General features: G+C 34.8%; 1 protein-coding gene across 11 annotated transcripts in view; it reads left to right on the forward strand.

The window, feature by feature from the left end:
* The window catches only part of LOC131682955 (adipokinetic hormone/corazonin-related peptide receptor variant I-like), a 1,078,244-nt gene that overhangs the window by 621,343 nt on the left and 431,676 nt on the right, over positions 1-25,225 (forward strand). For 10 of the 11 annotated variants that reach the window (XM_058964785.1, XM_058964777.1, XM_058964781.1 and 7 more), the window contains exon 3: positions 4,713-4,836. In XM_058964785.1, coding sequence (XP_058820768.1) covers positions 4,713-4,836 — 124 coding nt within the window. The remainder of the gene's footprint in view (positions 1-4,712; positions 4,837-25,225) is intronic. The other variant, XM_058964788.1, reaches the window with a different exon arrangement.

A 25,225-nucleotide genomic window follows, 5' to 3' on the forward strand; every position in this document is an offset into this window, starting at 1 on the left:
TGACTAATTGTTCCATTCTGCATATTATTTTTGTTAAACCAAAAGCCCTTAGTTAGTTTAGTACTTTTCATTCCATAGCACGCGTGTTTGTGGATCCCACAAATAGTCCTTTTCTGGATTCCATCAATGGACCCCACATATAGAACATTTCAGAGTTAATGTTAATTAAACCACCGAATATATAAAGATGCATATGTTAAACTTTCTTCGTTTACGAATAATTTGATTTATGACCAGTTATTTTTCTATCGTGCTTGCAAACATTTAATTCGATAGCAGGTATTTAAAGATAAATGTAAGGTTTTGTTTGTGAGCATCATTAATTTATGTTCACATTTAGGGGATTTGAATAAAACTTTTTTAAAACTTGAATTTGTCAAACTACAGATTATCAATTTTAATTTAAAAATTCAACAATTATCTCTAGTGAAGAAAAGCATGCCTGTGTGTAGTTCTGAAACAGTCGATGGCATTAAGATTTTAATTTGGCCACGGATAATATTGCTTGCTCATAAAACTGGCTGCATTTTTAATGTCATCGTGGTCGTGTCTTGTACACAACCCTTAAATTTTTTTGCGTTTTTCAAACATGGCGGTTCATGTTTGGCTTAAGCTTAAAATTGTTTTTTGAACAATTGGTGTGTTCTCAGGTGTATTTTGTTAGTCTAGTGCACTTCATTTAGCCAACGAATGTAGAAAATTTTGGAATCGTGTGTAAGTATAGTAGAACAAGATCTCTGACCTAAAGTCTTAATTAACGTCAGATTGTGATAAGTTTTGGTGTGCAATAACAATTTCACCTTTTATTCTTCCTATAAGTTGGTGATGATTACCTAGTATACTGGTAAGTATATGTGAGTATTTTAGGCAATTAAGGGCGATTAAATGGCGCATTCCGTGGGCGATTTGGGGGCGATTTAAGGGCGGGTTGGGCGTCAAAAATATGACGGCGGCAAATCGCCCAAATGTTGCATTTGAAATAGCCCCCTAATTGCCAGCAATTTGTTGGCAAATTGGAGGGCAATAGTCATAGAACTCAACTGGTTGAAGTGCATCATTCACTTTCAAGTCCTATCGAAATTGTATCTGGTATACCACAGGGGTCTGTTCTGGGTCCCTTACTATTTTCCATGTACATCAATGATTTGCCATCTGTACTTCAATATTGTTTGATTCACATTTTTGCCGATGATGTCCAACTATATTTGTACTCCCACGATAAAACTATAAATGAAATGGCGTTACTAATAAATTCTGATCTCGATAACATATATCGTTGATCAGTACGTAATTTACTTCCAATAAATACTACTAAATCTAAAGTCATGTTCATAACGAGACGTCAGCAACGACCACCGTTACCGAATATCATTTTCAATAATGAAGTTCTTGTCTACGTTGAAAAGCTTTCCAATTTGGGTGCTATTTTTCAACAAAACATGGAATGGGATGCTCATATTAATACACAGTGTGCAAAAATCTATGCTGGTTTACGCCATCTTAGACTTACAGCTAGTATGGTGCCTACTGAGGTTAAAATACGGCTGTTCAAATCCCTTCTAGTCCCTCATCTAATTATTGATATTGAGTTAACATCGAACGCCTCCGCCACCGCTTTGAACAGACTGAAAATTGCGCTCAACGGATGCATTCGTTGGGTATTCCATATACCTAGATTTTCAAGTGTTTCTCATCTCCATGACCAATTGCTCGGATGTCCCTTCCATATTTTCCTCAAGGTACGATACTGTCTTACACTACACAAAATAGTACACCAAGGCCCTGATTATCTTTCAGTTAAATTAAATTCAGTCGGTAGTGCACGGACAAGAAACTTTATCTTGCCTCGACTCAATTCAGCATACTATAGAGACTCGTTCTTTGTGCGAGCAATCAATTTATGGAATCAGCTCCCAATTTACATAAAAAATATAGATTCTCGTAAGCGGTTTTAACGGGAGTGTTTGGATCGGCTAAGAGTAAGGAATTAGTTTTAGTTTTAATTTAAATTTGAGTTGCAATAAGATAAATGAATTAGAATTAGTAATACTTAATGCATACCAATGTAGTCAATTGAACTCCGATTGTAGAACCAAAGAAGGAGAAGTCCTTACTCTATAAGTATTTTCTTAAATAAATAAAATAAATAAATATGCAATTTTAACGTGAGCCGCGCCTTAATCCACAGTAGGATATACTACGGGATCGAAATGAACTCTCGCAACCTAGAGGGACTGGTTGAGGTCGTCGGCCCGCTGTATCACGGAGCCGTCCGACTAGCCTCCAACTTGCTACCAAGCACACCTGCCGAATCCGCCTGCCGCTGGGCAGTTGTAGTAACAGCATTCAGGAAAAGCTTCGGATTCTTGGGAAAAACTCGGGAGGTGAATGCTTCGCAAGCAGCCCCTTACCGCCAATCGCCCGCCTACATCGAATGAGACATCGTGCATGGAACGACCCGAGTCACAACATCGACTACAGCCTACCCGAACAGAAAGTAATATCGAAATTGATCGTAGAAACGTTGAATTTACAACAGTTTTATTTGTTAACAACAACTTTTGTTGTAACATCAATATACTTATGATGCAGTCCTTCATGCTTCCAAAATCTACAACGGAAAACAATGTAAATCGATGTTTTGATTTCAGAATGTATGGGAAAAGATCAATTTTTTCATTGTTACATCCCTTAACGACCCCCCTTTTTCCATGAGAAAAATCGGGTTTACAATGAAATTGGATGTAGAAACAACAAATGTGATTATATTTCCATTGTAAATTTTCCAGAATAACATTGTTTATCGTTGTTATGTAACAATAAAAAATGCTGTAATACTGTTGTGCATTTCTATTCGGGTATCCCTGGTCATCAAAGCAGGTGACCCCCCTAACTACATCGGAGCCCTCTATCGAAAACTAGTCAACCGGAAATATTCAGGCCACCTTCAAATATTCACCGACGGATCCAAGGCCGACGATGGAGTGGGAGCGGGGATCAGTGGCTTGGAGAGCGGGCTCTCCTTCCGCTTGCCCTCCTCGTGGTCAATCTTCTTAGCAAAGGTTGCCGCTTTGGCAGTAGCAATGGAAAAAAGACCCACCGACTCCCCGACGGTCATTTTCACCGACTCGCTCTCCGTGTTAAAGGACATCGAGAGCGGAACATCGAAGCACCCTTTCGTACAGGCCATTGAAGCCTACCGCGACCCACTCTTGTCCATCAGCTGGGTTCCAGACCACAGCGGAATAAAAGGGAATGTTGACGCAGATCGATTGGCCTCCCTCGATAGGCGGACATGAGCCCAACTCCCGGCTGAAACACCAACAACCGGCATCATTCGAGAATTCAACGCAAGCATCCAAACCAATTTCATCAACCACTGGCGAAATTCCCGCGGCAATACGCAAAAGATCAAAGGTTTCCCCTACGTATGGATCGACCGCAACAACCAAATAGAGCAGAAGACCCGAGCAAACGAAAAGCCCATAATACCCCCATGCTCATGGGGTTCGTCATGGGTGTTTGAAATGGGTTCAACCCATGAAAACACCACCACCATGGTCCGATATATCCCATATAAAATATCATATGTTGGTGTATTTATGGGTTATTGAGACCATTTTATGGTGTCTTGATGGTTGTGAATTTTGGCACGGACCATGTTTAAGGTCTTTTCAAGGGTGGTGGTTGAACCCATGAGCATTTGCTCGGGGATCCTCTTCCGGCTTCGAGTCGGCCACACCAGATTGACCCACGCGCATATGATAGCCAGCAACCCCATTCCTAATTGCACCCCGTGCAACACGCGCCTGACCGTCGAGCATATTCTGTGCAACTGTGAGGAACTCGAAAATCTACGACAACAATACAACATGCCGCGATCGATCAGAGACATCCTCTCGAATGACCCTGCCCAGGAGCATGCATTGCTATCCTTCATCAAGGATGCCGGACAATACGACGGCATCTAACGACGCGTCAAACCAGACGAAAACCGAGCGCGGCCATCCGCTACACTCCGCGGAGCTGTGGGGAGGTTTCCCGCGGTCCATCCAACAACCAACCCTGCGCAAATATCATGATAGCATCTGACGGAACTCCGGAGAACATCTGGAAACAAGAAACAACATAATCTCATTACAAATCAAATATATAACTTGAATCCTTTTATCAGCGAATGACCCGCCGTGGTTAAAGCTGCAATAAACAACTAACGAACTATCCTTTCTTCCTATTTTCTCAGATTAACTTTTTTCAGTCAAAAGTACTGCACCAAATTTTCTAAGTTTATTTTAAAGCCTTATTTGCGATGTTTCTCAAAATTTGGAACATTTTTCACTTAAATTGCTATGACAAACGAACAAGATGCACCAGGGTTTCCAAACTTCGAGAAAAATCGTTGATTAAGCTTAAAAATAAATGCTGAAAATCTGGAGCTGTTTGTGTGAATAGAAAAAAAATTATCCAAAAAATAGTACGGTGAACGTATAAATGTGGGACACCACTTTTTGCACTTAAACTCATATAACAAACGAACAAAACGCGCTAGGGCTTCGAAATTTCGAAAAACATCGTTGATTAACTTTTAAAACAAACGCTGAAAATTTGGTACAGTTTGCTTGAACGAGAAAAGTTATACTGAAAAAACAGGATGAACGTATAAATGTGGAACACACTGTACTAATCAATTTATTTTATTTCTCTATTTACAGTGTACTAATGGTAATATCTGCCGTAGGAAATATAACGGTACTAACACTGTTAATAAAACGACGGCTCAAAGCACATTCTCGTATAGACATGATGTTGACACATTTAGCGATAGCAGACCTTCTGGTAAAATCACTTTTTTTTCGCAAACTATTTCGTTAACTATGTTTGACTGACTTATTTTTAACATCTCAGAATTATTCATAATTTACATACAGATAACATATTTCCATAAAATTGTACAACGGTGGAATCTCTTTATCTCCGTTTCTGTTAGACATATAGCGCTGCTTCTCGTTGTGTACCTCAAGTAATGTGAAACACGTTGTGCAATGTGTTTTTGTTGCAAAATATTTTGATTTGTAGACGTTGTGGGAGACAATGTGTTGTCGAGCATACTAAGTAATTTTTTTTAATTTTGAACATTTTGCGTCCTTTAAGGTGATTTCTATTCCCCGAATGATTATATTTTTTCGACAGTGGTTGAAAAGAGCACAGATATTACACATATCCATAAACAAAAGTTATTTTTTAAACAGTTTTTTATAAAATAAGTTTGGGGTCAGTTGCCGGTGCACAGTGTTTCCAAATAGACAAAAACGTGATCGAAATTGTTTTGACCACGAAAAAACGATGTCCGAGCTATAGTGTCTTCAGCAAAGTTTGTCTATAAAATATTCCCCATTTAATTAAGTATTAGTTTGGTTATTAATCCTCCTAAAGCTGAGAAGCCAATTTTTTCTGGTCATTTCGAAAATTATGAAAAATTGTATTCATCAAAAATTTAAAAAAAATAACAAACTTAAGTTACCATGAAAAAGGTCGTGGTTACCACAAATGCTCAGCGTTCTAACTATGTGTTTCATTCCTTTTTTCCAACAGAAAAAAAACTTGGTACCGTCAAACGGGGTTACTTGCAACACTTTTCAACTTAAAAGTGGTATAACTAAAAATGCTGTAACATTAGAATAATTTTCAATATGTACAAGCGCTAATGGGAGTATAAAGACTACTAAATGGTATTTATCATATCAAAGCATCATTCCCTGTTTTCAGGATGGCCAAAAATTATGCCTGTTGCAAGTAACCACGCATATGGGGTAACTTGCAACACATGAACTTCATTGAAATCTATTGCTGTATATTTTTGTTTATTTTTAGTACATTGACCAAATGTACGATAATTTGGATACCCATGTCATTTACAAAGAACCGCGACCAAATGTATGTACTATAATTTGGATGCCCATGTTGTTTATAATCAACAACGTTTTTGAACAGCTGGAACATTCGATTTATTTCAGAAATTCGTAGGAAAGGCTAGCTAACAGGGTTTTAACCCTTCATTTCAGAACTAGTAAGTAACAAGTATTACCCATAGAACTATAACTTCAGTTCTATCGCAATTAACGTGATTGGATTCCACTGGAACAGTGCTGCCAGGGATAGTTTCAGTGAACGGCGAGAACTAAATCATACCATATCTTTGTTGTCTTCAGATATTATTGAAAACAGATAACCTATTAATTTACACTGTCAACGACTATCTTTTCCATGCAATCGAACTATTATAAATGCTAGAACAATCCAGTTGAGTCAGTGGTGGATCCAGGGGAAGGGTTCTGGGGATCCGGACCTCCCCGAAATTTTTATCTCATTGAGAAATTTTAAAATAGTTTCTATTTTAAATTCGTTCTAAATTCCAAATCATTCCAAACCAGATTCGACAACCAAAACTGATTTTAATTAAAGAAGGGTATTAGATATTACGTATTGTACATTGAATATTTTAAAATCGAAATTTCGGACTCCTTCCGAATTTTTTTTTCTGGATCCGCTCCTGAGGTTTAGTATAAGAAGATAGAAATTGAGCATTTTCTAGTATTGCTAGAGAAGCAAGTTCACGTAAAGACGACTTCCTGGTACTCTTGTGTATTTAAGGAGCATTTTCATATTCTAGTTGTAGTTTATACCTTTAAAATTTGATTCAAAATGCTATATAGACTGTTATTTGAAACTCTCAATCAGCTAGATGGCTAGAGGCATAATAATAATAAGACAAAATATTATTAGCGTTGTTAAATTAATCTGAACAGAAACATGTTGAAGTGTTGCAAGTTACCCCGTTTGACGGTAAGCTATGTTAACCCCTCCCCTTTCCTCCTCCTTCTCCATTATGCAACAACATGCTTCATACTTCCTCTTTTTATCCATAAATGTGTGAACTCATTTTAAAATTGTCTTAAAAAAGAGTATTATAGTCTTTTTTTTTGAATACATGTTTTTGCATGCAAGAAACAGCATGCGACTATTTAGTTATCCCTGGATTTAAGAACGTTTGCTTTATAGATTCGAATGAATTTGGCTTTGTCTGTGGAAATTGCGGATTGAAGCGTCATTTCATACCAAAATGTTGCTTTTTTCGCACTAAAACTTTTGATAACTCCATAGATAGAAATAAACTTGCATAACCTTCTGGTAGTCGCGCTAGTGCATTGAGTGCACGCTGCTCTGAAAATCTAGCGAAATCGTCCTAGAGCAGCTGTGGCTGCTCGTTCAGTGAGCCATTTGCGCGACTTCCGGAGGGATAACAAAAATTATGTTTTTTCTCATGCCGGATAAAATCTTAGAACGTTTTGAAATCTTAAAAATCACCCAGAAAAGTTAATTTGAAGAAGTGATTTTCAGGGGTGTATTATAGAAAACTCCAAAAATATCTTTTAGAGAGATACATAGTCTCTTCAGCAAAGTTGTTTCTTATTATATTCCCTTCAACTAAAGACAGCTACAACTTTGATGAAAACATTTTTTTACTATTTTCATAAATGACCCAATAAAAATTTGCGTTTCAGCTTTAGTGAGATTAATAACCAAACTAATACTTTAATAAGATGAGGAATATTTTATAGACAAACTTTGCTGGCGGCACTATAGCACGAAAATCGTTTTTTGCGGTCAAAACAATTTCGATGGCGTTTTTGTGTATTTGGAAACACTGTGCGGTAACGCACGCGGGGCAAGTTGGTGGTACTATTTACAGTGCAAAACTAATCATCAAATAATTTTATTTCTGAAATTCACTCCAAAGTAAGATAATCTTTTTCTTATGTATCTCGTCAATGCAGGGGACATCTACTTCGGCCAATCGTGTGACATGGTCACATGCTGAACTTTTATAAATATATTTCGTGTTATTTTCTTCATATTGTTGCATTATTATTTCAAATCTTGCATGTTTTCTTGCTCATACGCACAATATTTCCAGTTCACATATCACTGTTATAAATGAAACGAACTTCCTAAAACCCAATGGGTAAAACTAAACTAAATGCACGCTTACAAATAATCCCGTTCATACACATGAACTGACAAATTTCATCCGCTCTTTACATTGCGCGAATGCGTAGACCTTAGCGGGAGGTTTGGGGTAAGCGCCTAATTGCTTTTCCATGAGTTCTCCTAGTAAGCCGGGTAAGAGTTATCCGCCGGGAGGATTCTTTGCAAATATATACAGATGCGCGTCGAAACGAAATGGTTTGATCTTGGTGGCTTAAGTGTGAGAGAGATGAGAATCAGCAAAGAATTGAACTCTGGACGAATTCGGATTTTGGTAAAGGTCGTTGTCCTGTTTCGGGAGGATAACGTGTTTTAATTTTCGGGTTAGACAAACCGAAAATGAACACTCGCAGTATATCTGAGGACCTATTGCAATTTCCAATCCAATTTGTTCTGGATCGTGGAAGAAGCAAGGTCGAGTTAATTATCCAAAAAAATGCTTTTCCGTTAGCTAGCGTCAAAGTCAAAAAGCTAGAGCTTCTGTGGTAAACGTGTGTGAGTGTTTTCTAAAAAGCAAGGCAAATATAAAAAATATGCGCTTATATCGGCATAGGTTTAAATAGCGTCGAACAGCCGTTCGACGGCTTTTTATTTGACAGTTTTCGTCACCGGCGCATTTCCCGCCGACTAGCGATTTTCCGGACCGTTGACAATCAACCGAAAAAATAAAAAAAAAAATTTTGAATTCCCTAAAAAATTGCAAAAAATGGAATAACAGAGAAATGACTATAAATTTAATTAACTTTACTTTAACTACTAATAAACCTCCACAACTTAGAAAAATAGATCAATGATATTTTAACAAAATTTAAAAAAAAATACATGTAAAAATAACAAAATGGAAAAAATAACGAAACCTGGATAAAATTTCAAGTAGTAGTTCGATTTACCCTATACTGATTTTGAAAACAATACATTTATCCAATATTTATATTCGTTTCTGTACCAAGTCCGGTTGTTCCAACTCTTTTCTCTTATTTCTTTTACAAATTCATCTATACTACCTTTGCCAGATGCTTTTAAGTTGTAATTTATACCTTCTGCTACCAACCACAGTACTGCTTTCCTTCGAAATTGGTTTGTTTCGATGCTCAATGAGCATTGCTCATGCCTAACACTTCTTTGAATCCACTTCCATGCTGTTTCGCTACTATTGCACTGTTTGATTCTGTGTTTCAAAGTGTCTAATTTTCCGCAATTATCACAGGTATTATTATCTGCTCCTCTTACTTTATAGTAAAGTTGCGTTGCTTTTGTTGGAACAATATCATTGAACATCAGGAACTAAGTGTGCTTTTCGCGAGTAGCAATAAATCGCTGGTCCAAATTTTGCCAGTATATACTCCATGGAAGATCGGGAAACTCATTTGATAATTTTGGTATAATATTTTGTTGGCTCAGTAAATAGTTATAGATTTTTTTGCTTGTTGTTATATCAACGAAACCTTCAATTTCCTCAATTTCGCGATCCATTGCCTTGCATTACGTGTAAGTAAGCGGTTATGTTGCTGGGAGATCATAAAATTATCTTTTCCATTGGTTAGATTTCCGAATAGTATGAGAGATTATAAAATTGTCTTTTCATTGGTTAGATTTCCGAATAGTATGTTTTTTATAAACAGGGATTTAATTTTTCTTTTCGCATCATTAAGGGAGAAACCACCTTTATTAATCTCCAGATAAAGTTGTGTCAGACTGACTCTGAAGAGCCCAATGCCTTTGAATATAAAATTTCTGCACATAGTTTTGATCTTTGCTATAAGAGGAGGGTAGACTTGCGATAAGTACAAAGTTTACGATAGAATTAAATAATTTAATATCCATGTTCATTGAAAAATATTCAAATGTCTTTTAAGATGAGTCGATATCAAGTACGGTATTGCATTCCATAGTATCGAATAGTTGCATTCGACAGTGTTGGCAAAGTTTTGGAAAATCTTTATTCCTACAACCTTCAATGAATCACATTTTCTGAGTAAATGTGGACCTGAGATACAATCGCATGAATGCAGATTTTTAGTGTTCAATTTAATTTTAGCGTAAATGCAAAAATATTTGATAAGTTCCGAATTCGGCATCGGTCCGTATGAAGACATTAATGTCATCTGCATACGCAATAACTTTAATGAAACTATTGTCTATGAATCAAATGCTTTCTCAATATCTAAACAGATCAGAAGGCCCTTGAAGCGTTTTGATCGAGTGGCGTTTACTGTTATATTTCGTAATAATCTTAAGTTTTAGATGCATGATTTATTCGGAATAGAGGCCACTTGTCCCGGGCCAATAAGACTCTCGAATGTTAGTTGCAATCTGTTTGTTAATATTTAGTGAAGAGTTTGCAATCTCAATTCAGCATACTAATTGGTTTTTTGTCGTTCAAATCAATTGAATGATCTTTTTTTGGTATCAATGTAATAACGCCTTCAACAAATGATGGTGGTGGTTCGGAACCTGACAGGTATGCATTGAACAACCTAAGTAAATTATTTTTAATTTCTCCGAAAAAGGTTAAGAAAAAATCATAGGTCAATCCTTCTGGTCCCGGGTTTTCTTTTTAGTGAACTGTTTCAGTGCTTTTTCAATTTCAGAAACCTGGGTGCAATCAATATATTTTTGTTTTCCTGTCAGTGAAGATCAACCATTGTTAGAGGCAGTCTTTGTTCGCTGGTGCCTAGGCTGGTGAAGTAAATAGTGGAATAGCCGGACACGCCGCTATATAAGCAATTTTTTTTTATTTCCTTTTCCCCCGATTGGTCGCTACCTTTTAAATCCCTTTCCTTTGAATATAAGTTCCATCTTTCGTTTACATCACGTGCTATCCTCGAGCCTAAATGGCCGAGGGCGAAGTAACATTTGATGGGAATGATATTCCCATGGATTTGCCGGATAACCCCAAAATTACTCCCTCCTCTGATTACCCAATTCTCCTTGCATTAGAACATACTCAACTAGTTCAAATGGACCCTGGGTGGTCGATTTTCTGCCCAACACGAAATCGCTTATTATTTTAGAGATCTCACGGGAGCTGACTGCTAACTACCCGGCCGTAGCTCAGATAACACATGTAAAACCAATCATCGTTGATCGTCGCGCGCTGGTTGTGTTTTTTCTCTCCGTATAAATTGGCTTTAAAACGTAACATTCATCTTTCCCGTTGATAAAAAGTGTCGAACTGCAGAAATTATTTCATGCGCAGTATATCCTGCGATTATCAACGTGCAAAACGAACGCAATTCTACAATATTTTGATAAACTGTTTTCAGGGCCGCAGAGAGAAAATACGGGTCCGGGGGGTCCAACGTACGGGCCCCCACCACTGTCTATTGCCTGAGTAAAAAAAAGTCAATGTTTGAAATCCATTGGAGTTCACAGATATTATGTGTAGTACACTGAAATTTAATGTTTATGTACCCATTTTTTGCTCCAGTTGTTTGTAGTGCCAATGAAGAAAAAAATGGAGAGTTTTTTTATAGTTTGGGAGTTTTTACCTCTTAGACAGTTTTGGTAACTTTGAAAAGCGCTATTTTTTGTCAATAGTATTTATGAAAGTAAGGAAATGGCAAGATTAAAAATGTAGTAGTTACAAAAATTAAAAATATCTAAACGGCGATCAACGAGAATAGATAAAAAAAACCTGTTTTAATCCACCTAGCGGTGCAATTGTGCCTTTCTCATTTCTCTAAACTATGGCACGGAGGCTTTTTATGTTCAACATAATTGTGGAAATGTCCATTACATTCTTAGTACACTTTGCACTTATACACAATGGCATGCCAGCCACGAACTTGATGAGCTACGTGTCGACGGTGAAACACTTGAAACAAAAAAATATCATACTCCATTAGCCTAATCAGCATTAGATCAATGTTATCTGCTTGCTAACTCATTTTGTCATGCGGGGCTGGGTATGTGAAGAGGGCGAAAGTCCCATGAACGAACGACTCCCCAGCTTAAATTGGTATGCTTTGTGATACAGTGGTGGTTTAAAGATGACGGGGTTGAAAGGGAGGGGTATGAGGGCTGGATGGGGTGGTGGTCTGAGGGGTGATTTAAGGAGATTTTTAAAGGAGGGGCGCGAACAGTAGAGGGGGGGGGGGTGTAACCCCTCTCCGTAAACCATCAACTACGCCTCTGTTAAAATCCAGAAACCCTAAACGAGTCGAAAAAAAAATTTGGCCGGGATTAGGTTGACGTTTTTCAGAGTGATTGCATAACCTTTCTATATGAGAAAGGCAAAAATGTGCCAAAATCCAAAAAAGTGAATCGTAGTCAAATTTTTTTTTCGAGTTTGCATCAAATCTCGACGTTTCATGCACCTTGAACACATTTAGCATCAAAAATAAAAATTCTATTTTTAATTTTTCCTATAGTTTATATGAGAAATTTCTGTGTGGCCGTACTCTGAAACCCGTAATTCCGGAACCAGAATTCCGATCGATCCAAAATTCAATAGCAGCCGATGGGAAGGTTGCACCTTTCATTTGAGACTAAGTTTGGGCAAATCGGTCCAGCCATCACTGAGAAAAATGAGTGACATTATTTGACACATACGCACATACATACACACACACACATACACACACATACACACACATACATACATACACACACACATACAGACTTTTTCCGATCTCGACGAACTGAGTCGAATGGGATATGACACCCGGCCCTCCGGGCCGGGATTAGGTTGACGTGTTTCAGAGTGATTGCATAACCTTTCTATATGAGAAAGGCAAAAATGTGCCAAAATCCAAAAAAGTGAATCGTAGTCAAATTTTTTTTTCGAGTTTGCATCAAATCTCGACGTTTCATGCACCTTGAACACATTTAGCATCAAAAATAAAAATTCTATTTTTAATTTTTCCTATAGTTTATATGAGAAATTTCTGTGTGGCCGTACTCTGAAACCCGTAATTCCGGAACCAGAATTCCGATCGATCCAAAATTCAATAGCAGCCGATGGGAAGGTTGCACCTTTCATTTGAGACTAAGTTTGGGCAAATCGGTCCAGCTATCACTGAGAAAAATGAGTGACATTATTTGACACATACGCACATTCATACACACACACATACACACACATACACACACATACACACACATACACACACATACATACATACACACACACATACAGACTTTTTCCGATCTCGACGAACTGAGTCGAATGGGATATGACACCCGGCCCTCCGGGCCGGGATTAGGTTGACGTTTTTCAGAGTGATTGCATAACCTTTCTATATGAGAAAGGCAAAAATGTGCCAAAATCCAAAAAAGTGAATCGTAGTCAAATTTTTTTTTCGAGTTTGCATCAAATCTCGACGTTTCATGTACCTTGAACACATTTAGCATCAAAAATAAAAATTCTATTTTTAATTTTTCCTATAGTTTATATGAGAAATTTCTGTGTGGCCGTACTCTGAAACCCGTAATTCCGGAACCAGAATTCCGATCGATCCAAAATTCAATAGCAGCCGATGGGAAGGTTGCACCTTTCATTTGAGACTAAGTTTGGGCAAATCGGTTCAGCCATCACTGAGAAAAATGAGTGACATTATTTGACACATACGCACATACATACACACACACACATACACACACACATACACACACATACACACACACATACATACATACACACACACATACAGACTTTTTCCGATCTCGACGAACTGAGTCGAATGGGATATGACACCCGGCCCTCCGGGCCGGGATTAGGTTGACGTTTTTCAGAGTGATTGCATAACCTTTTTTGAGAAAGGCAAAAATGTGCCAAAATCCAAAAAAGTGAATCGTAGTCAAATTTTTTTTTCGAGTTTGCATCAAATCTCGACGTTTTATGCACCTTGAACACATTTAGCATCAAAAATAAAAATTCTATTTTTAATTTTTCCTATAGTTTATATGAGAAATTTCTGTGTGGCCGTACTCTGAAACCCGTAATTCCGGAACCAGAATTCCGATCGATCCAAAATTCAATAGCAGCCGATGGGAAGGTTGCACCTTTCATTTGAGACTAAGTTTGGGCAAATCGGTCCAGCCATCACTGAGAAAAATGAGTGACATTATTTGACACATACGCACATACATACACACACACATACACACACACATACACACACATACACACATATACACACACATACATACATACACACACACATACAGACTTTTTCCGATCTCGACGAACTGAGTCGAATGGGATATGACACCCGGCCCTCCGGGCCGGGATTAGGTTGACGTTTTTCAGAGTGATTGCATAACCTTTCTATATGAGAAAGGCAAAAATGTGCCAAAATCCAAAAAAGTGAATCGTAGTCAAATTTTTTTTCGAGTTTGCATCAAATCTCGACGTTTCATGCACCTTGAACACATTTAGCATCAAAAATAAAAATTCTATTTTTAATTTTTCCTATAGTTTATATGAGAAATTTCTGTGTGGCCGTACTCTGAAACCCGTAATTCCGGAACCAGAATTCCGATCGATCCAAAATTCAATAGCAGCCGATGGGAAGGTTGCACCTTTCATTTGAGACTAAGTTTGGGCAAATCGGTCCAGCCATCACTGAGAAAAATGAGTGACATTATTTGACACATACGCACATACATACACACACACACACATACACACACATACACACACACATACACACACACATACATACATACACACACACATACAGACTTTTTCCGATCTCGACGAACTGAGTCGAATGGGATATGACACCCGGCCCTCCGGGCCGGGATTAGGTTGACGTTTTTCAGAGTGATTGCATAACCTTTCTATATGAGAAAGGCAAAATTAATAAAATTGAAAAACTCGATAAATCAAGAATAATAAAACTTATTTAACATTAAAAACAAGACATAAAGCGATAGAAAAAATAAATAAAACGTTAAGAATACATAAAACTAGAGGAGTATATATAAAAGACAAGAATAAAATAACCATAGAAAAATTAAAAAAAAAATGAACGAGCCAGAAAATTTCAAAAAACTGGAAAATTGAAATGGTGAAAAGACGAAAAAGTAAAGAAAATTGAAAGTATTGAACAAAAACGGAAAAAAAAACAAACAAAAAAGAAAACCAAAAATACTAGAAAAAGCCAACAAAAATGGAGAAATTAACCCAAAAAAATAATAAAATGGATATTATTTAAAGAATACAAATAGCACTAGAAATGAAATTTAAAAAAAATGCAAAAAACGAACTTAATGTAAAGTTAAGCAAAAGTGCGCATAGTGTCAAGAAAAGATAAATCAAATATTTTTAGGCAAATAAAAAAACTCAACGTATAGGAAGATGTTCAACAGAAAAAGTACTTTCAAAATAGGTTAATTGGAAAACATGAAGAAATAACAATAACAAAAATAAATCTTAAGAAAAAGTATAAAAAATAAATAAAATTATATTGAATGAACAATGGCAATAAATAAAACTAGGAAAAACGAAAAGCTAAAAACTACAAAATGAGGAAGAAAATAGGAGAAAGGTAAAAAATTAAACAATAAGACAAATTTGATTGAATTTGAATAAGTAAAATTGCCTTTGGAAATGCAAAAATATGAAAAAAAAGGAAATATATAAAGGCTATGACAATAATAAATGTAGTAAAGAGACAAATTCTAAAAATTAGATGGAATGACAAAAGAAACAAATAAAAAAGCAGGGTATTAAAATATGAAACAATAAGAAAAATAAAGATAGCAGGATTTTCTCGAAAAACTGCGAATAAAGTTAAATAACAGAGAAAAAACTATAAATTAAAGTAAGTGATACTGATAGCAATAGAAAAAAAGCAAAAGTAAGGAACGTAAAAAGATGGATAAAAGATAAAAGTATGCAAACAGATAAAAAGACAGAATCGCACAATTGTAGAAATACAAATGCAATCTACAACTTGAAAAAATAGATCAATAAAATTTTAACAAAATAAAAAAACCCAAGTGGGAATAAAAAAATGGAAAAAATGTGAAACATGGATCAAATTTCAAACAAGGGTTTTGGTTGGGTTTTACGCTATGCTGCTTTCGAAAACATTCATAATCCTATAAAAACATGAATTATTCACTATGCTATATTTCACCCTAAGGTGAAAAATTGGGTAAACACCAAAATTTCTCACCAGGACGAAAATTTTTGGATAAAAACCAATCTTTGCACTTGAAGGGCACAAATCCTTTCTTATTACTTAGGTGCGTTTCGACTTCGTCTCTTCTTCTCTGTGCCCTTATTAACACTTGGAATACCAAGGGGGTAAAAAGTTAGGCGGACTACCAAGGGGGTAAAAAATAGAAGAATAGAATTGTCTACCGTAAGTTACAGTAAAAAGAGTATAACAAAGTCAGTGAGAAAAAATGGGAACGCTTCTTTGACTTGCCATATCTTAGCTGTTTGCTCACCAATTTTAATTCTTTTTTCACCATTGGATAGGTTTGTCAACCAATTTCAATTTTCCTTACACCAATGCAATCCTTAGAGCTTCTAGACTTGTAATATATGCAATAAATAGTAGATTTTCAAAAATTACTATACATTTTCGAGTTTTTAGGAGATAGGATTTTTACAATGTACGTGGCATACGGTTGATTGAAATTCTTTGCGACTTGTTAGTTTTACGGTTTGAAAATTACCTGTTTACTCAATAGTTCTTTATATTATACATGGATATTATTATATCAAAATGTTTGCACGAACGTGGAGAAACACATTATTGTATGTATGTTACTAAATAATAAAGTGTGTTAGGACGATTCAGTAAATACGAAGAAGTTCAGAATTTTAAAATATTCGTCATATAACTTTAAATTTGAAGCGATGACCTATACATTTTAATACACCAGTCGATTGTAATTTATGGCAGCTACAATTTCTGAAAAAACACATTTTTATATTTACTCAAAAAATATCCAAAAGTACGTAGAAGTACAGAAATTTCATTTAGTTGGCAAATAACGTCGAATTTAAGTGATGGCCTATACCTTTTTATATACCAATCGATTATAATTGATTTTGGATACAATTTCTGAAAGAACGATTTTTATATTTTCTCAAAAATAGACAAAAGTACGTAGAACTACAGTAATTTCATTTAGTTGACAAATAACTTCAAGTATTCAAAGCTATCACCTATGCAATTTATACACCAATCGATTATAATTGATTTTGGCTACAATTTCTGAAAGAACATATTTTTATATTTTCTAAAAAAATAGCCAAAAATACGTATAAGCACAGAAATTTCATTTAGTGGGTAAATAACGTCGAATTTTAAGGGATGATTTATATTTTTTTATACACCAATCGACTGTAATTAATGGTGGCTACAATTTCTGAAAGAATACATTTTTATATTAAAAGGGATGACCTACACTATTTATACACCAATCTATTGTAATTGATGGCGGCTACAATTTCTGATAGACCAATTGTTTATATTTTCTCAAAAATTAGCCAAAAATACGTAGAAGTACGGAAATTTGTAGTTATGTTCCAATCAGACGAAATTTCCGTACTTCTACGTATTGTTGTCGTTTTTTGGGAAAATATGAAAAGTTTATCTTGGAGCAATTGTAGCCGAAATCAATTACAATCGATTGGTATATATATATATATATATATATATATATATATATATATATATATATATATATATATATATATATATATATATATATATATATATATATATATATATATATATATATATATATATATATATATATATATATATATATATATATATATATATATATATATATATATACATATATATATATATATATATATATATATATATATATATATATATATATATATATATATATATATATATATATATATATATATATATATATATATATATATACATATATATATATATATATATATATATATATATATATATATATATATATATATATATATATATATATATATATATATATATATATATATATATATATATACATATATATATATATATATATATATATATATATATATATATATATATATATATATATATATATACATATATATATATATATATATATATATATATATATATATATATATATATATATATATATATATATATATATATATATATATATATATATATATATATATATATATATATATATATATATATATATATAAAAGTGTAGGCCATCACTTTGAATTTGACTTTATTTGCCAACTACATCAAATTTCCGTACTTCTTATTGTCTTATTGTACTTTGTCTATTTTTTGAGAAAATATAAAAATGTGTTCTTTCAAAAATTGTAGCCCCCATCAATTATAATCGATTGGTGTATAAAAAAGTATAAATCATCCCTTAGAATTCGACGTTATTTGCCCACTAAATGAAATTTCTGTACTTGTACGTACTTTTGGATATTTTTTGAGAAAATATAAAAATTTGTTCTTTCAGAAATTGTAGCCAAAATCAATTACAATCGATTGGTGTATAAATTGCATAGGTGATAGCTTTGAATACTTGAAGTTATTTGTCAACTAAATGAAATTACTGTAGTTCTACGTACTTTTATCTATTTTTGAGAAAATATAAAAATCGTTCTTTCAGAAATTGTAACCAAAATCAATAATAATCGATTGGTATATAAAAAGGTATGCGCCATCGCTTTGAATTCGACGTTATTTGCCAACTAAATGAAATTTCTGTACTTCTACGTACTTTTGGCTAATTTTTGAGTAAATATAAAAATGCGTTTTTTCAGAAATTGTAGCCGCCATCAATTACAATCGACTGGTGTATTTAAATGTATAGGCCATCGCTTCAAATTTAAAGTTATATGACGAATATTTTAAAATTCTGAACTTCTTCGTATTTACTGAATCGTCCTAACAAACTTTATTATTTAGTAACTTACATACAATAATGTGTTTCTCCACGTTCGTGCAAACATTTTGATATAATAATATCCATGTATAATATAAAGAACTATTGAGCAAACAGGTAATTTTCAAACCGTAAAACTAACATTCGCAAAGAATTTCAATCAACCGTATACCACGTACATTGTAAAAATCCTATCTCCTAAAAACTCGAAAAAGTATAGTAATTTTTGAAAATCTACTATTTATTGCATATATTACAAGTCTAGAAGCTCTAAGGATTGCATTGGTGTAAGGAAAATTGAAATTGGTTGACAAACGGTCGTGATATGATTGTTTGAACAGAAAAACTCATTTCGTCTGTACTGACTCTCAATTACTGTTTTTACAATTACTTCAGATACACAAATTTGTTTTCCATCATTCTTTGTTCACTGTTTTTATAAAAGATTTACCTATCTAATGGTGAAAAAAGAATTAAAATTGGTGAGCAAACAGCTAAGATATGGCAAGTCAAAGAAGCGTTCCCATTTTTTTCTCACTGACTTTGTTATACTCTTTTTACTGTAACTTACGGTAGACAATTCTATTCTTCTATTTTTTTAATTCGACGTGTTCACAAAAGACATACCTTTATATTGGTGAAGACATGTACATGTCGATTATGTAACGGCTGAGATATGACCGGTCAAAGTAAGCGTTCCCATTTTTTTACCCCCTTGGTATTCCGAGTGTTAACCAATATTAAGAATCATGTTAAAAAGATTGTATAAAAATTTGGGAGTGGATATCAAAATACTTTGCAAGATATTGCAATTGTAAACTTAAAACAAGGTAATTTTACACTATACGATCAGTGATAGGCCTCTTATAATTAAAATATCTCGTAAAATACTTCGAGTTCCATTCTTAAATTTTCACACAATCTTCTCGATATAATTATAAATTATTTGAAAAGCCCAAAAAAATTTTTTCTTCGGCGCGGCCCAAAAAATTTTTTGCTTCTAACATTTGCAGAATACATAAATTACATAAAAACTAATATTTAAAAAAAAATCGGTGAGATCATGCGAGAACGCAGCTTTTAGTATTTAATGCTTTTTTCCACTAATCTAATAGGATTGAAAAATGTTCAACTTTATTAAATTTATGAAATTTAATTAAATATTTTATATAGTTCCAAAACTCATAACTTGAAAAACATATCAAATTCAGCCAAAGCCTAAAATTCGTGTCAATAACTTTTAGCTAAAAAACGCAAAAACTGGGAGGGAACTAAAATTGTAGTTGTAAATCTAACGTGGAATGACTCGCATTCTACAAATTCAAGACTTTTTTGGTGGTATCCAAGTGTTAGAAGCAAAAAAAATGTTGAGCCGCCCTGAAAACTTTTTTTTGAGAACAAGTACACTGCTGGTCAATAAAATAGGTGTAAGATAAAAATACATGAAATTTTGAGTTTTCTCTAAAAATATTTCTATATTCAAATATCGTAAATATGAAAAAGAACACTTTTATTTGTAAATTAAATGTTATGCTTTATCGTAACTCTTTCTTCTCTATGAAATCCAAAAAAGTACCTGGTGAATGAAATAGGTGTATTGTAATCCATTGCATTAAAAAATTTTCAAATCCAATGATTTTAAGACTTCAACATTTTTAACAACTAGTAACCTGTGTAAGCTCCCTTATTCAACCAAATTTTTGCGTGTTTCCTTTTTTCAAAGGTTTTAAGGCATTTGTAACGAAGTTTTCGGAATGCCACAGTGTATTAGCGATTTATTTATACGTCTTATCTTCTTGAACAAAATTTCTTAGCAAAACTCGTTCCACTTGAGTACAGTGAGATGCTCGACCCATTCAATAACAAATCTTTCACTTATTCAACATTTGAATACATTTATTAACACGCATAATTCAAACTTCACCAAATAAAACGTATAATGGAACACGTTAATATATTTCACACACCTATTATATTGACCACACGAAAAAGCCTGCGGTAGTCTTGTTTTGCATCTTGACAAAGATTGCAAATATAATCTGCGCCAACAACCCACTAATAACTTGACAGATCCCAAGGCTTCTGTGTGCGGTAGGTGTGATTGAGACTGCTGCAACTTGGTATGCGTAATTGAGAGAAAAACAAAATAATCTACACACCAAAAAAATTTGAATTTTATCGTTGACTTAATTGCAAACATGACACAATTCAACAAACCGTAATTTACGAAATGAAAGAACTTTACCGTGTTCCATTTAATTTTACATGAAACATATACTTTACATGCGCAATGACTTAAAATTACACTTCCTACCATTCAGAACAAACGCTGTATGTGGAGTAAAATTACATGATTTACGAAATTAAACGTCATGTAAAATTAAAATCAAACGTAAAATTAAGTTATTTTTGATGCTCGTATATGTCATGGTCAGGAGACGTAAATTTACACTATTTTTTCTAGGTGTGTATCACACACCTATTTTATTGGCCAGCAGTGTATATAAGGAAGATTATTTGAAAATTTCAGAATGGAACTTGAAGTATTTTACGAAATATTACAATTATAACAGATTTATCACTGGGCGTTTAGTGTAAAATTGCCTTGTTTTAAGTTTATAATTGTAATTCCTCGCAAAGTATTTTGATATCCACTCCTAAATTTTTATATTCATAGAAGTACTGGTCCGATTTCAATATTTTTTTTCGAATTGTTCAGAAAATATACCGCTATATTTGGTCGAGAGGGATTTGCAAAATGTCAACTTGTTCCATTTTTATGGTTCCCTAATAGGCCAAAAAATAACGTAAATACTGGAAATTTTCACAAATCGTTACATAAATTTTACAAATTATAAAATAAAAGAAATCCCTTTAGTCTAGACATAGCCAACGTGGCTATGATTATAAAAAAATATGAGTTTTCTAATTACAGATAACCCAATTTGTCAAAACTTTACTTAAGCGGAACCCATTCAGTTTCAAAATCGATGTCATCAATGAAGTTCCAAGGTCGCGAAAGATTTTTCTTTTTGTCTTCAAAAGTAAAATTGAAAAGTCAAAACAAATAAAAAAAAGTTTCTGAATCCATTAAGTAGATGCTTTACAACTTATTCCCAAAAAAGTGCTCAATGTTAGACCTCGCGAGAAGAAGACACTATACTCGTCACGAAAGGTGCTTGTTGTATACGCAATTTGCTGTTAAGAATTGTAAAACGTATTTATTTTTTCCATCCCTGGCCTCTTTGCAAGGGGGAATTGGCAGTCGAAAATCACCGAAAAAAGCTACGTCATCTGAGTATGACCCCTTCACAAAAATGTTTCGGTATCATCTCGTATCTGAATATGATGTTTTATAGATTTTGTATCAATGAACGGCAAACCAAATATATTAAATTTAAAATTAAAATTTTGGGATTAATTTCGAATTCTTTTGGTATATCAAGAGTTTTTGATGACTCATTTGACCAATTGAGCTCTCAAATAGAGGTAGATTTACCGCCTCTAGTGGTACTTTGACCAGCAAAGTTTTACTGAGCAGGGGATAGACTTCAAGAGACACATGGGTATGCGTTGAAATCAATTAGAATTTCGAATTAAAGTGATCACTCGACTGAATTTTGGAGCGCGTCCATTGCTTTTTATTATATACGCTTAAAAACAAATAAATATGCACTGTTTTATTTCTTATGTAGCTCGTAGCACTAAGAGGAAAAATATCTTATTTTCTTCACATTCACCGTAGAGTGTCATGTTTTTGTAAAGCACTCCACCTTTTTGTGCCGTTCACATTTAGTTGTAGGGTAAAGTGCCTATTTTTACCATACTAAGCAGGGTGCCTCACTAATTCATTAATTTCTCGGCTTACAATCAATGGAATGCGAAAAAATTGACATCAACAGCTTTGCTTCGTTGTTAAGAACCAATATAATAACACAAATGCGCTGAAAATAGTGAAATTCTCGTGTTTGAGCGCAACGAAAACTCGAATCGAGTGTCCCTATTGTAGCGCTACCATTTGACTCAATGCGTTGAACAAAGACGGCAGACACTGCCCTAACCAACGGCTTCAAATGGGAAGGGTGATAATAAAAACATGGCGAAAATAAGCTCAACGCCCTATGTTTTTGCATTTGTGAACAGTTTTGTTGATTTAGTTGGCTGTAGCACTTCGCTTGCTCGGATATTCACAAAGAATCCAAAAGTACCAACCACTCTCGCTGTGAAGGATAACCACCCGAGCTTGGCTCTGCTTCTCAGTAAACAAACACGGGATGTGAAATCACACTTCAGTTTCTTTCGAGAATCTTTGTGAGGAACATTAATCCATTGAAGCGAAGGTTTAATGGGGTAAAGTAAACGCAAATGGAACTTTTAAAATAATATTTGTCAACGCCAAGGGGGGGCCACCTTAACAATTAGGGCCTGCAACACGAGGATGATGAGGACTGAATGCTGGACGATTCCTGGTAAAGAAATCCAATGGATTCTTCCGGGTGAATTCGGATTTACCTGAACGAAGACACGGAATTCGCCTCCAAAAACCGCTGTGGCAACCCTAAGCAGGGTTCTTTTTCTTTCAATAATTACTTTCGATACTAATCCAGCGCTTTCGAAGATTGGAATTTCAATAAATCAAAAAAATCGATTTCAAATTGGCGAAATTTGAAGACAACCCCATGACTTCTAATCAAACCATTTAATTGTTTAACCCTTACAAGTCTGATCATATTTTTTGTTTCGATTATAGACATTTTAACCTTAAGGTCATTCGCTTCTTCATTCAGGTTAGGAATTTTCCTATAACAAATCTTAATTCCTGTGTGCGGGGTTGGGATTCGAACCCAGGTGAGCTGCGTACATGACATTCAATGTACAAATTCCAGTATGCCTGCTCGAATCTGATCTTGTTTCGATGCGAGAATTAGGTTGGTATAAACATAGTTGATATCAAATATGCAGTAGTTTAGAACTTTCGCTATTCTAGTTACTTCATACACAAGATAGGAAAGCAAACAGTTAAAATCGTTCGGTAGTGATACATTCCGTTGCCTTAGTAGAATGATATAGCTGGTTGTGTGGTAGTGAGAAAGTGTAAAGATACGAAGCATTACATAGTGAATGTGTCTTGTGAGGCAGCTGCGCTTTGAATGCTAAGTAAATCCTAAACAGACGCTTCTTCTCGTTGGAATCAAGATAAGTTTTCTTTTTTCATGTATTAACCTGCAATGCCCTTCATATTCTGCATACTAGCGAGACAAGCTAGAATGTTTTTAATGTGCGAATGGAACGGCCGGTGTAACTCAATGTGGTATATATATGTATGGCAGAACATACGGTTTGCTAGTGTTGGCAACCAAAAATATGTAAACAATCCAGAAGCACAACGGGTCGACGTCATGGCGTTCACACGATTCAATGGGAGCGGAGCGACCGGTATGACGAAAACAAGTCGGTTTATTCTGTGATCATTCACACCATTCATGTAAGATTCATTTTACGAATACAAAAGTGCCATCTTCGCCATACCTGTATATACTACATTGCGTGTAACTATCCTATATGGATATCTAGACACAAGTTTAAATAACCGCCCATAACAAAACTACGCAGCTCGTCCCACACACACACATTGTTTGGGGTCGAGTTCTTCCAGCAGATGCGGCGAAATGGTTTTGTTTGGCAGGTGTTGGACTTTGTTGGTCCGACAGTCGTTTTTTCTGATAGGTTTATTGTCATTCTAATTGGAATAGTGCAATCATCTGACAAGGAGAGATTAGATCACCACCATCTTCCTTTGCACTGATTCATTTTTCTTTCAAACGTTTACCGTACTCTGTGGAACGGTGATACGCGGGGTTCTCTTTCTTTGCTTTCTTCTCTTTTTTTATTTTGTGATTTTTGTTAGTTTTCCTGCAAATATTTTTGGTGAGCGTTTGGGGGGTCGATGGACCGAGTATGTCTAGTGCGCGAAGTTACGAGGACGGATGGAGGGGTGTGCTGGTGATAATTGAAAAAAGTTCCCCGTGTAGTTTTGACGTTTTCGCTGTTTTCACCTTCTGTTACTAAAAAAGCCAATGAATGTGTTGCATATTCTATCAATTTGTATGGCTTGCCATGGATAAGTTGCTAGAGAATATACGAAGTCATTGATGGGGTATTTTTCTGTTTGCCTCTCTTTTCTTCTGCTCTAAATTTTGTTCATTGAGCAGATTCGGTCTGTCCCTTTTGGATTTATTTGCGCCGGCGTGGTGGAGTGCGCTGGTTTTCCATTTTTTTCGCTCTCTAGCAGAAGTGCAGAAACTGGGTA

Source organism: Topomyia yanbarensis, chromosome 2 (genome assembly GCF_030247195.1).
Source record: "Topomyia yanbarensis strain Yona2022 chromosome 2, ASM3024719v1, whole genome shotgun sequence".
Classification (NCBI taxonomy): Eukaryota; Metazoa; Arthropoda; class Insecta; order Diptera; family Culicidae; genus Topomyia; species Topomyia yanbarensis.